Below are 12198 nucleotides of genomic sequence, written 5' to 3'. Positions count from 1 at the left end.
TTTTAATATAATTTTGTTTAAAAAGTGACTCCTAGCTTCGCCACAATATAAATGACTCTGCTCAGGTCACATCAGGCCCCCAAATGACTAAATAGATATAGATAAATACACAAAAACACAACAAAAACACACAAAACCACAACAAAAACACATAAAATCAGAGATAAATACACAACATGACTTCAGACACACACAAAATGACAATAAAAACACAAAACAATGGCAAAAACACATAGAATCAGAGATAAATACAGAATATTACTTTAAATATTATTATAGATGGAAGTTGTCCATGTCTGGGTTACATTATATTAGCATCACATTGTAACAGTGCTAGTGTAAATGTATTTTTAAAAGCTAATTGTGTCATTTGACATTATTCTAACTTGTGAATTTTTCTGAATTGTGAATTCCATCAGATGAATAAAGTTTAAAATATCAGCTCATCACTAATATTATCATTAATATAACAGTAATGAAAAGGAAAAGTCAATAATCAAAGTGAAATAATGATGATTTAAAATAATCCCCATGTGTTTTCAATCATCAGTGATGGTGACGTAGTGGCACGCAGGGGGCGTGTCCACTGCGCGTGGTCAGCTGACCCGGAACATGTGGCCTTTAATTCCTGCCCTGAGCTGTTCTCAGCTGCTCCGTCTCTGCCCCTCGCAGTGCGAACCTGCACCAGCCTCTCAACCCGCTCCTCCTGCAGCCTTCCCCGGACACACAGCCTCCATCCGACCGGAGCCTCCGCTGAGCACCATGGCCGGTAAGTCATATCCTCTGCCCCGGGACACAGACACCGGGACACGGGCTGTGCTCGGGGCACCTGCCGCAGGTGATAAACTCGGAGTGATGGAGGGCAGCGCGTGGGTCCCAGGGTTCTTCTTCTTCTTTTTTCTTTTCTTTTCTTCTTCTGCATGATGGAAAAATGATGTAACGTTAGAGATGATGACGGGCTGCACATCCGGTACCACCGAAACCCGCAGATTAACTTTAAATGTTCAGCACTGATAGTCTCACATTTATAGTACATGATGTACTAAAACTAGGACTAGTAATTACTACTACTAGCTTACTGCTTTTGGTTTAAGGGTAGTTGTATTAGTATACGATTTATTTTTTTGTAGGGACAGTGAACATGAGAAAAAAAAAATGTAAATGTCAGATTTTCATCTGCACTGCATAATATAATGCACTGCACATGACCCTAAGATGCTTCTTTCTCCACTTGTAGTATTCTATTTTAGTGTACTAGTATATTTTTGGTTTACTATTTCAGTTAACTAGCACTAATATACTGTTTTTGTTTACTGGTATACTATTTTAATAAACTAGTATAAAGGGTTTTCACCAACGTCACAATGCTCGGCCATATTGGAGGCACACGGAGGTAAACACTGCGATGGGTAAATGTCTAAAACCACAGAAAAGCTCCTCTAGATGTAAAGACATACAGGGAAGGACTTGGTCACCATATTTGGAAAAGTGAGGGTTTAATGGTGGTGCAGATCCGTACGAATCGGATCAATGATGACCTGGAGAATCTTCTGTCTCTAGCGTATCCTGATATGGTCAACTACCTGATTTTAACACTAACCCAATCTGGGTCATGCTTTAGATAAAGTTCAGACCTTTAACCTGGAATACAATGAGAAATACAGATCTACATTTTAACAGCTGTGTTGCTACTGTAGCAGGATATTAAATGTGATTATATTAAGTCAATAATGCCACATGCAGTAGCTTGATATAAATTATATTATCATCACACTAGATAATAAGTTCAGAGCTTCTGCTATCAACAATTCACTTACATGACAAGAACAAATTCAGATGTTATCCAGATGTTAGCGCCTCCTTTCCTCTGATAACTGTTGAAGTTGTAACTTTTGACGTTGTTTTTCACGTTCTGACCGAACGGTACAGCCAGAAACACGGCAATAATTCACCGTTCCTTTCATTTGGGATCTGCTTTGTTTACCTGCTGAGTACCTCCAATATGGCGACTTCTGGTTTGACGACGACATGATGGCGAGGTGCGAAAACCCTCTATATATTTTTACTATTAGTATACCATTTTAGTTAACTAAAACCAGTATCTTGTTTGGCTTACTGGTAGTTTTCTATAGTAGTTTTTTTTTTTTTTTGTTTTTTATAGTGTACCGTTTTAGTTAACAACTATCATTTTTATTTTACAAGTAGTATACTACCGGTATTTGGTTTACTAGTTACTTACTTTTCTTTTATTGGTAGTACACCCTTTTTGCTAACTAATACTAGTATACGTAATATAGTATACTGATAAGTTTATTTGTAGTTTTAAAAACTGCCACTATTTCTACTAGTTAGCATCATATGCTAATAATGAGATTGGGCTAAGCAAATCCAGACTTTTCACTGGCTTTTAAAAATATTCCAACCAATCAGGGAGCTTCTACTTAATTTACATTAAGTCTGTTACTGTTAGTACTACTAGTGGATCTTTTTGCTTTACTAGTACTACGAAAAAAACTGTAAATGTTTTTTGATAATACCACAAAGTAGTAACAGAAAACTGTTAACAAGTAAATGACGTTAGCTTACTCATGTGCTCGTACATTTCTCAAAAGGTCTCATAGTGGTACTAGTAAAGCTGTTATCAAATCTCCAAAGCTAATGGAAATCCTCATTTTTGCTTGTCCCGCCCCCTTTTAGCATAAGTTTTACTAGTAGTTTAAGTGACATTTATTATTGTTAAAGTAAAAAGTCCCATTGTTTGGACTTGAACTCTGCTCTATGGTTCCAATGGTTAAACTTTGGACCTTCACTTAAATAAAATCAAGGATTCTGTTGCCCCCCCTCCCCCCCCAAACATACCGTATCTAAGGTCTACTGATAAGAAGGTGAGGAGTGAGTGGAGCTTTAATGTTCCAGAGGTCAATGTAGGACTTCTATTACCAGAACTCGTCTGTGACTTTAGTTTTAGTCCCTTTGGATTTCTACTGATTTTAGTTACAAATTAAATAAAGTATAACTATTAACATTTTCCCAAATTCCTGTTTCGATGCGACTTCTGATTTTTATCGTTTCTGTTTTTGAATGTTTTTGTCTTCCATTTAACATCAATCGACTGTTTGACTTTTTTTGAGTAACACTTTCAGTTCTTTGTCGTGTAATTACAATAATAAAATTTAAAGGACTCGCCTGGTTTGTATTACGATTTGAAAAAAATTAAATTAGTTCTATTAACTAATCTAATTTTCACAGGCGTGAACAGATGAAACCAGTTTTTCAGCTCGACGATCCCACTATTAAAATAAAAAAAAATTGGGGGCTTTTATTTTTTTACAGGAAATGACCCCCTTCCTGTGTAGGTTCTTCAGTGAACTTGACAGTAGTTAATTGTGTACGTGCAGCACAGAACGTAGGCTTAAAGTTGTTTTATTTATTTTTTTAATGAGTTTTAAAATGACTGCAGTGTTTCCCACTTCAGTCTGAAGGAGTCACGAGGTGAAAACCAGAAGGATTATTATATTAATAAAATGAATTATGATCTTTATGGAAGGTTTTGGAGTCAGTTTGTAGATTGTATATTTAGCTGTGATTATTTTTATTTTTTTGGGGGTGTAGGGGTTATTTTGCATTTTTCTGTTTTGTGACATTTTGTTTCTGAAGTATTTTGGCTTTTTATATTCTGTGTATTTTGTGTTTTTGTAGTTATTTTTTTATTGTGTAATTTTGTATTTATTTCAGTTGACCTTTCTTTTGGTGTTTTTTGTATGGGGTGGTGGAGTCATTCTGGATTTTCTTGTTAGTCTTGTGATTTACGGTTTCTTAGTTTTTGCTGTTTTTTTGTCATTTTATTTATCAATTTTGTAATTTAGCTGTGGTCTTTTTTTCTTTTTGAGTCCTTTTGTATTGTTTTTGGAGTCAATTTCGTGTGTATTTTATATTGGGTTTTTTTTGTGTTTGGGATGTTTTTGGATCAATTTTGTAGTTTTTAATGTGTATATGTTTGGAGTCAAGGCTGAGTTAGTTAGTAAAAAATATATATATATTCAGAATGTCACTGTGTGCACTATAGGAGTGTGACACACTATATATATATCTATCCTGTCTCATTTGGTTTTCCATATATATATATATATATATATTTTTTTTTTGGTGACTATCTTGATATCGCGATATTTTTCCGATCGTGCGGATTATCGATATGCTCCCGCTAAGTATCGAATTTTTATTTATTTTTTTTCTCCCCCAAAAACCTTCACATAAATTTTGTCACTGTTTGTTGAAGGAACCAATATATTGTTTACTGGAATATTGCACTATAATGATGTCACTGGTAAGAAAGACCCTATTTATTGTTTACATAAAGCACTATTAGAGATACTTATTAGTTTACATTGGTTTGACACTTATTTACAGAAATGTTGCACTAAAATAGTGTCACTTTATAATATTTGTCTTTCAGAGATATAAAATAAAAAATTGTATTTTTTCACCTAATCTTTTTTTCATGTCATAGATTATTGTAGATTGATTTCTGACCAATATATCGATAATTGCAGTATCGTGAGATAATCGTTATCGTGAGGTTATAAGAATTTAGACATGGAGTTTTGAGGAAAAATGTGCGTGTTTTTTGACATTTTCTTGAGCTGTCAGTGCCGCTCCGTGCAGGAAGACGCTGCAGAGCGCTTCTAAAACGAAAGTGTTGTGCAGCAAGAAAGAACCACGCTGAAATGTAACATTATAGCTTTTTCCTATTGGTTGAGAAGAAGAATGCCATTGTCCAATCATAATGTCCACATTTAGCGGGAATTTGGTTTTCCAGCTACAGGTAAACAAAGATGGAGAAAAAGAGGACAAGTTGAGATTATAGTGATTGTTACTCTGTTTTGACTGTTTAGTTAGTGTGGAGTGTCTAATATATGTGTTTATTTTATATCAACACAATGAGGCACAAATAATCTGCCTTTCCCTGTATTTATTTATTTGATAATAATGACAAGTCTTACTTTTTTGTAAATAGTTGCACAAAATCGCCTGAGACATTGCTTGCATTTCACTGTAAATAGCTATATATATATATATATATATATAACTGTTTTTATTCATCTGTATATACGTTTTTGAAATATGTAGTTTAGATTTGCTATACAAGCAATAAAAATGTCAGGTTTTTTTTTACTATTAAAGTCAAACTTTTTTCCACTCGAATTTGAGTTTTTATAGTGGTTTTAGATCCACTGTGTTAATACAGTGTCATATTAAAGAAATACTTTAGTCACATTTGGGAGTTTCTCCTGAAAAAAAAATTATACCAAACATGCAGGTTTATGGATTTCCTTATATGAAATATAAAGGTAAAACACAGTGAAAAACGTGTTCAGCCCCAGAGGGTTCAGGATTTGACTCTAAAAAAAAAAAAAAGAAACTAACAGGTACGCTATGATATAATAGTTAGCGGAAACCCCATCACATCAGAGAAAACATGAGTGTTGCCACTGGTTCAATTGTTTTCATCTCAAGGCAAGAGCAAAATATCGACCTATTTAAAAATAGGTCATATTGCCCAGCCCTAGTGTGGACCGACATATGACTGAGTGTGTTGTGGTGACATTTATTCTGAAGGGTTTTAAACATCCTGTCTCATTTCTCCACACAGACCAAGCTTTTGTGACGTTGGCCACCAATGACAACTACGCTAAAGGAGCGCTGGTCCTGGGTCAGTCGTTACGAGACCACAACACCACCAGGAAACTGGTGGTACTCATTGGACCTCACGTTGCAGACCCCTGCAGGTGAGGGCCGAGCTTGGAGCCGCTCACATGGTTAAACACACACACACTAATGGTTTCTGTGACCTGGTGCTCCAGGGAGGCGCTGCGGTCAGTGTTTGATGAGGTGTGTGTGGTGGATCTGATGGACTCTGGAGACGTGGCTCATCTGGCTTTGATGAAACGACCCGACCTCGGCGTCACGTTCACCAAACTGCACTGTTGGAGACTCACACAGTACACAAAGTGTGTGTTCATGGACGCAGACACACTGGTACGATCCCGTTTTAAAAGACACTTCCTGTTTGTCTGAGACATTTGCTTCACTTTTTTTCTCTTTGTTCCAGGTGTTGTCCAACATCGACGAGCTCTTTGAGAGAGATGAGCTGTCGGCTGCTCCTGACCCCGGTTGGCCCGACTGTTTCAACTCGGGGGTGTTTGTCTTTAAACCGTCCAACGAAACTCACGAGAACCTGCTCACGTTCTGTGGGGAAAACGGCAGCTTTGACGGTATGGGACGGAAATCACCAGGTTGACGATATATCAAAGATTAGATCAATAGATAATATTAAATACTTAACACATTTGGTTATTTTTCACAAACTATAAAAAGTTTCACTTAAACAGTGTGCTGACACGCTCTGGTGGGGAAAGTCAGCAAGTTAGTCAGACAGTTGAAGGACTCACATCCTCAGGGTTGGCGTATCTTCAACAGTCCTTGATTTACTCTAACTTTAGCCACCAGAGCGTGTCATCGCGAGAGTAAAGGTCCCTTAGGAGAGCTCTTCTTCTCTGCTTCATTGTCTACTACCTATCCTCAGAGTTGGAACCGTCGCCCCATGTGGTCACAAATTATGAACAGTTTTTATCCTCTTTTGTTAAACAAGAGGTTTATATCAACATGAACTTTTCTGGTTTTAAGAGCAACCAAACGCAGCACAAGTTGTAATTTTGAGTGAAAAAGCTGATGTAAAGGTAATAAAATCAATATGGTGCATAATACTGTTTTATTAAACAGATCTTTGAGGTACATTTGAAAGGTTTTAGGCCAATTTAGTAAAAACAGTGGAACAAAAGATCCATGCTGTGTTTCACTGTTTGATGGAGTTTTATTAGCTCGTTGTTAATCGATATATTAATGGACGGTTACAGCTTTACAGAGAAATGGGTTCACTCTAATCAATAGGACTGATCGAGGCTGGATTTGTTCCTATTTATCTTTCATTTTTAATTATTCCAGACTGTTAAACTCTTTGAGGATGGTAATAATGATTTGCCACACCATGAATTAATATTTTTTGCTCATTCTCATGTCATTTATTGGATTATCTTAAACTTTACATCCCTAGAATCCTTACAACCTAAGCTAAAAAATTAAACATAATGCTAACACTGTTATCTACTGTTGGTGGTTTATTATCCCCGGCACAAAGTGGGATATAGGTTTGAGGTCCAAGTTAAATTAACAGCTTTTCTCAGAAACTGTTTAACATACGATAACCAAATCATTGTGTGGCTTCAGGGTATCAATACCTTGATGGAGTTCGAAAATGAGGAGTTTGCAATTATTTTTTCAGGAGTTATTCCCTTGTTCCGCTTTTCTTTACAGTGGGTGAGTTTGTGTGTTTTAACCTAAAATTGTTGCCGTAGTAGTCGGAAGTCGCCATCTTGAAAGCCCATGGCCTTCTGGTCTCTACTAAGTTCTTATGTAAAGTGTACTGTTTAACACTCCTACGACTGTTTGTGTGTTATATAAATCTCTTGCCGACCACGGTAAATGTTAGCATGAGCATATACATGGGTTTCCCCTTAGACATTAGCATGAAGCTAGCGGACAACCAATCTAGTGGGGGATGTTGATGAACGTCGTCTTGTTTATGTTGTGAACAAGAAAAAAATATTAGTTAATAAAAACATTGATACAAAATATTTCTAAACGTAGAAAGTTAAACGAGACATTTCTGACCACTCCAGGAGTGATTTGAACAATTTACATATTTAAATTTGAGAAATTTTCATTTATGAATAAAGCAAATGCTTTAGACTGACAGCTGTTGCTCACAGTCCCCGCCTCTTTCCCAGAGCTCGAACGCAGTCTTTTTTTTTTACAGTGTATGGGATTGGTGAAAGTCACCAGTTACTGCTGCTTGATTTACATTATGTTTGATTTGTAATTGTTACACTAGAACTCTGTGGGGCATGTGGTGGTCATGTGTGCACAGCAGCCTTCGTGTGGGCTGCTGTGAGTGACACGTGTTTTTGCTGCTGAGGTGTGGCATATAGAGAGAAGCACTGCAGTAATATGCTTTTAACAGATGTGATGTTGCTGTCGGACTAATGTTAGCGTGTTTGCTCCTCTGAGGCAGGGCAAGAGAGCAGCGGGGAGGGAGGGATCTCAGAGTTGCGGACTGCACCTTTAAGCTGTTTTTTTTTTTTTTTTTTTTTTTTTTTTTTTTTTTTTTGTGCAGGAGGAGATCAGGGTGTCCTCAACAGTTTCTTTAACACCTGGTCCACAGCAGATATCTCCAAACATCTGCCCTTCGTCTACAACCTCAGCAGCATCTCCATCTACTCCTACCTACCAGCGTTTAAACAGTCAGTACACACACACACACACACACACACACACACACACACACACAGTTAAACTTTAGTCTCACTCTTAGTTGAGGCCTTGACCTTTTATCTCCCCTCCTCTAAAGAAACTCTTGGGTTTGTTTAGTTGTCAAATGTCTGCTCAAAGGTTGATCAGTTCTTTCACAACAAGCTGAAATCCTTAAGAAATATGTTGTTGGTTCCTGTTCCACTTTAGTCCGGTCACTGGGAACGTTAGTGCTGTTTTTAAGTTTCACACAAATGACAACGGGAAAACATTCATAGGACAAATGATACATGACATGCTTTTAAAAATACAATTACTACACAACCTGATAAATATAACACACATAGAAGGTGACACACAAAACATGAAAAATGCAAATCGCAGCAACATCAAGGCTCAGCCATGAAATGTCACAAAATGTAGTTAAGATTCACCAAATGGTGCCAAAATAACAGAAAATGGGAATCATGAATATTAATTTCAGTCATTTCACTTCATTATTGTTAAATAATTGATCTGCCTCTCCTCAGTAAGTCTGTAATTTAAAACGGGTTGCCAGATTTTGTAAAAGTGTGGTTCCCTTTCAGTTTAGCTGAGTGTGTTTTTAAAGTTGGTGTGTAAATGTTAGCAAAGCGATGTTATTTATAAAGGCAACCAGGTGATGATTAATAAAAGAAAAGATGGGAAACAATAATACAAAAAACAGATATATGTGATTAATTAAATTGTTTAGGAGTGAGTGTAGTGATAATATGTGGGTGGGTTCTGATCGTTTGGTTTATTTCTCTAAGTTTCTCATTACACATGTTGATATTGTAAGAATTTCTGAGAAGTGTCTACTCTAACGTGTTTGAAGGAGGTGCTACTGCTTGTGTTTGCTAATCTAAATTTCAACATGATGTTGTTGCTGCCACACTAGAATAGGCAATGGAACGTTGCCAAATAAGAAAAGTTTGTCAAAGTTGTTGCATCACTTTCTCATGATGAGAAATGATTAAAATCTGTTTATCAGGTACGGCCACGGTGCAAAGGTGGTCCACTTCCTGGGTAAAGTGAAGCCGTGGAGTCACTCGTACGACGCCCAGAAAGGAGAGGTCAAAGGTCACTCTCAGTCCTCAGACCAGTCCCAGCTACAGCCCGACTTCCTGCTCCAGTGGTGGCAGCTTTACACCAAGTCTGTGGTTCCGTTACTACAGAGGGCGTACGGCGACGCCCCCTTCAACACCGGCTTTGTCCAGGTGGGAGGAGCAAAAATCCACCTTTTTATGAAGGAATTATGTAAAAAATATAATATCCTGAATGTTAAACAGTTGGTGAATTCAACTTTATTTATATAACGCTAGTTATAACGATAGTCATCTTATAGCACTCATCAATGTATGCGTCGTACTAAATGCAAAATCATATTTTGGTAGAGTTTGAGTGAATTTGCAAATTAACTAGAGCTCTACAACTTTTGCAAAGTCATGTTTTGGTTGTACAATTTACTGAGTTTGACACATGCTGTACTTCATCTCTCCGTGGACTGAAGTTTTTTTTTTTTTTTTTTCCCCCCCCATTGTTTAAAAATGTAATATTTGGTCATAGTTCCACTTCAACATTAAATGTGTTTGAATCCAGTTTTGCTGGTTTTCAACCGTCAACCATGTCGCAACAGAAGGAAGAGGCATCAGGAAGTTTTCATGCTGTGGAATGATCAGCTGCACTCACCTTTAGATTTAACCAATGTGGTCATCACGACTATTGAAGTTATAGTTTAGACAAAATCTGTTACAGATATTAGACATTCATGAATATGCTTTCAGATTTTAGTCGACTATGAAATTTGTTTCCTTGTTTAAGAAAATTATCAATGTTTTTGTTTTTCTTCAGCCACCAGAGCGTGTCAGCGCACTGTTTAAGGGAAAGTAAAGGTCCCTTAAAAGAGCTTTTCTTCTCTGCTTCATTGTCTACTTGCGTTCCAACTGTTTTATTCCGTAAGAGGTTTACATTGACATCTTTTCATGTTTAGAGCAACCAAAAGCAGCACAAGTTGTCATTGTGACTAAAACATTCATTAAATGATCTAAAAAATCAGGCTGAATGTTTCTCTCCAATAAACAATGGGATGTTTACAGTCAGTGGGACTGTGACATCATCAATCACGTGATTTCAAGATGGAGGAACACAGGCTCTAAAACTGTAAAATAGTCACTTTTTTTAAAGTTATTTAAATGAATATGGTTCATAATGTGTTTTTAGACATAAATCTACTAATATAGACATTTAGAAGATTATAGGCCACATTTGTAAAAACGGGGGAGGATCCCTTAAAGTAGCTCTTAGCTTCAGAAAAAGTAACAAACTGATGTGTTTTTATTCATTGTTCAGAACCTGAATGACATCACAGTTAAATCATGGAAGTGTTTATGAAAGGAGGGTGAAATCTGTCCTTATAAAGTCTTGTTTCTGTGCTCCACAGGATTCCTCTACCAATGAGGGTGAGCAGCAGGCCTGCTCTCATGCTCCTCCTCCTCCTCCTCGCAGACTCACCCCCGCAGAGAGGAAGCAGCGCTGGGAGGAGGGACAGATCGACTACCTAGGAGAGGACTCCTTCGCCAACATTGAGAGAAAACTGGACTCGTTCCTGAAGTAGCGACGGACCGGAGAGGCCGGGCAGAGGTTTCTGTAGGTGGGAGGGGCTAAACTGGGCCAAGTGACTGGATACCTCCCAGTGTGCAGAGATGCATAGTTCACACACACACACACACACCTTTGTTTGTATCCTAGCTGATGTTTGACATGTTGGTGATGGTTTTCACTCGTTTTGTGCTCGCAGCTAACAAAGCTAAGCTAATTCTATGTCAGAAACTCAGCATTATGAAGCCCAGTCAAGGATTCCACTGCTTTCCTCACATTCTGACCTTAATGTTAGTGAAATAAACCTTTAGATGTGCTTTAAACTTCAGCTGCTTTTCTGTTTTATCGCTTTCACAAGTGTGAAAAACATCCCACATGTCAAATGTCAAACGGTGCTTCCAGCGTTTCCTGGAATAATCCAATTCTTCCCAAACTTGTGGGAAAATCCAACATGTTTTTGGACCACAGTGTTTGTGTGAAGCACTTTAGTGACTGCACTTCATTCCTCATGTCCTTTTTGGAGGCCAATACCAATATTGACAATCCTTTGTTTCCTAAGACGGCGTTCATCAGAGTGAAACGTGTGTGTCTGACGCTCAGCAGCTGTGACGTCGTCTTTGTTGTTGTTTGCACAGACTGAGTGTGAACGCTAGTGCGATCTTGCATGTGCCTGCCTGCATGTATTTCATCACTTCCTGTTTTAGTCTAACCAACTGTAACTGCTGTAAAAGTCCTGTCATTATTCACTCCTGCTGTGCACCCTGGAGAAAAAAAAGCCACTAACTTTTTTTTTTTTTTTTTTTTTTTTACTCAGTCATTGATTTAAACACTCCAAAGTTGCTACTGTTTGTTTCCCAGCTGTAAACTTTAGGATTAAAAGTGCTAATAAAGAACTCTGTAAAAATACTTTTTTTGTTGTGCTGTCGTGTATTTTCATCGCATTAAATTTGTTTTAAGTCTGACAGTTATTTATTTAAGTTTAAATTTAAACCATAAATCTTATAAGCTCCTTGGCGCCAAAAATTACACATTGGAAATGAAGTTACTCACTCACTTCAGCCACCAGAGCGTGTCAGCGCACTGTTTAAGGAAGGGTAAAAAGCTGCGTCTGAATATTCTCTCCTATCCACTATTCCTTAACCCTTTGGAGTGTTTAGGAGGCGGCCATGATAAGGAGTGTTGGATTTTTCTTTTAAACTGAGGAAAGGAGGT

At 37.5% G+C, this 12198-nt stretch overlaps 1 protein-coding gene across 1 annotated transcript; it reads left to right on the top strand.

Moving 5' to 3' along the window:
* Nucleotides 1-600: 600 nt before the first annotated feature.
* gyg1a (glycogenin 1a) lies at nucleotides 601-11761 on the top strand. The gene is made up of 7 exons (XM_028437808.1): nucleotides 601-769; nucleotides 5654-5789; nucleotides 5865-6039; nucleotides 6113-6275; nucleotides 8234-8360; nucleotides 9380-9605; nucleotides 10829-11761. Exons 1-7 carry the CDS (start codon nucleotides 613-615, stop codon nucleotides 11000-11002), a joined length of 1158 nt encoding a protein of 385 aa, XP_028293609.1. The 5' UTR covers nucleotides 601-612; the 3' UTR covers nucleotides 11003-11761.
* The last annotated feature ends 437 nt before the right edge of the window (nucleotides 11762-12198 follow it).

Source organism: Gouania willdenowi, chromosome 22 (assembly GCF_900634775.1).
Source record: "Gouania willdenowi chromosome 22, fGouWil2.1, whole genome shotgun sequence".
Taxonomy (NCBI): Eukaryota; Metazoa; Chordata; class Actinopteri; order Blenniiformes; family Gobiesocidae; genus Gouania; species Gouania willdenowi.
This window is presented reverse-complemented; position numbering and strand designations above follow the sequence as displayed.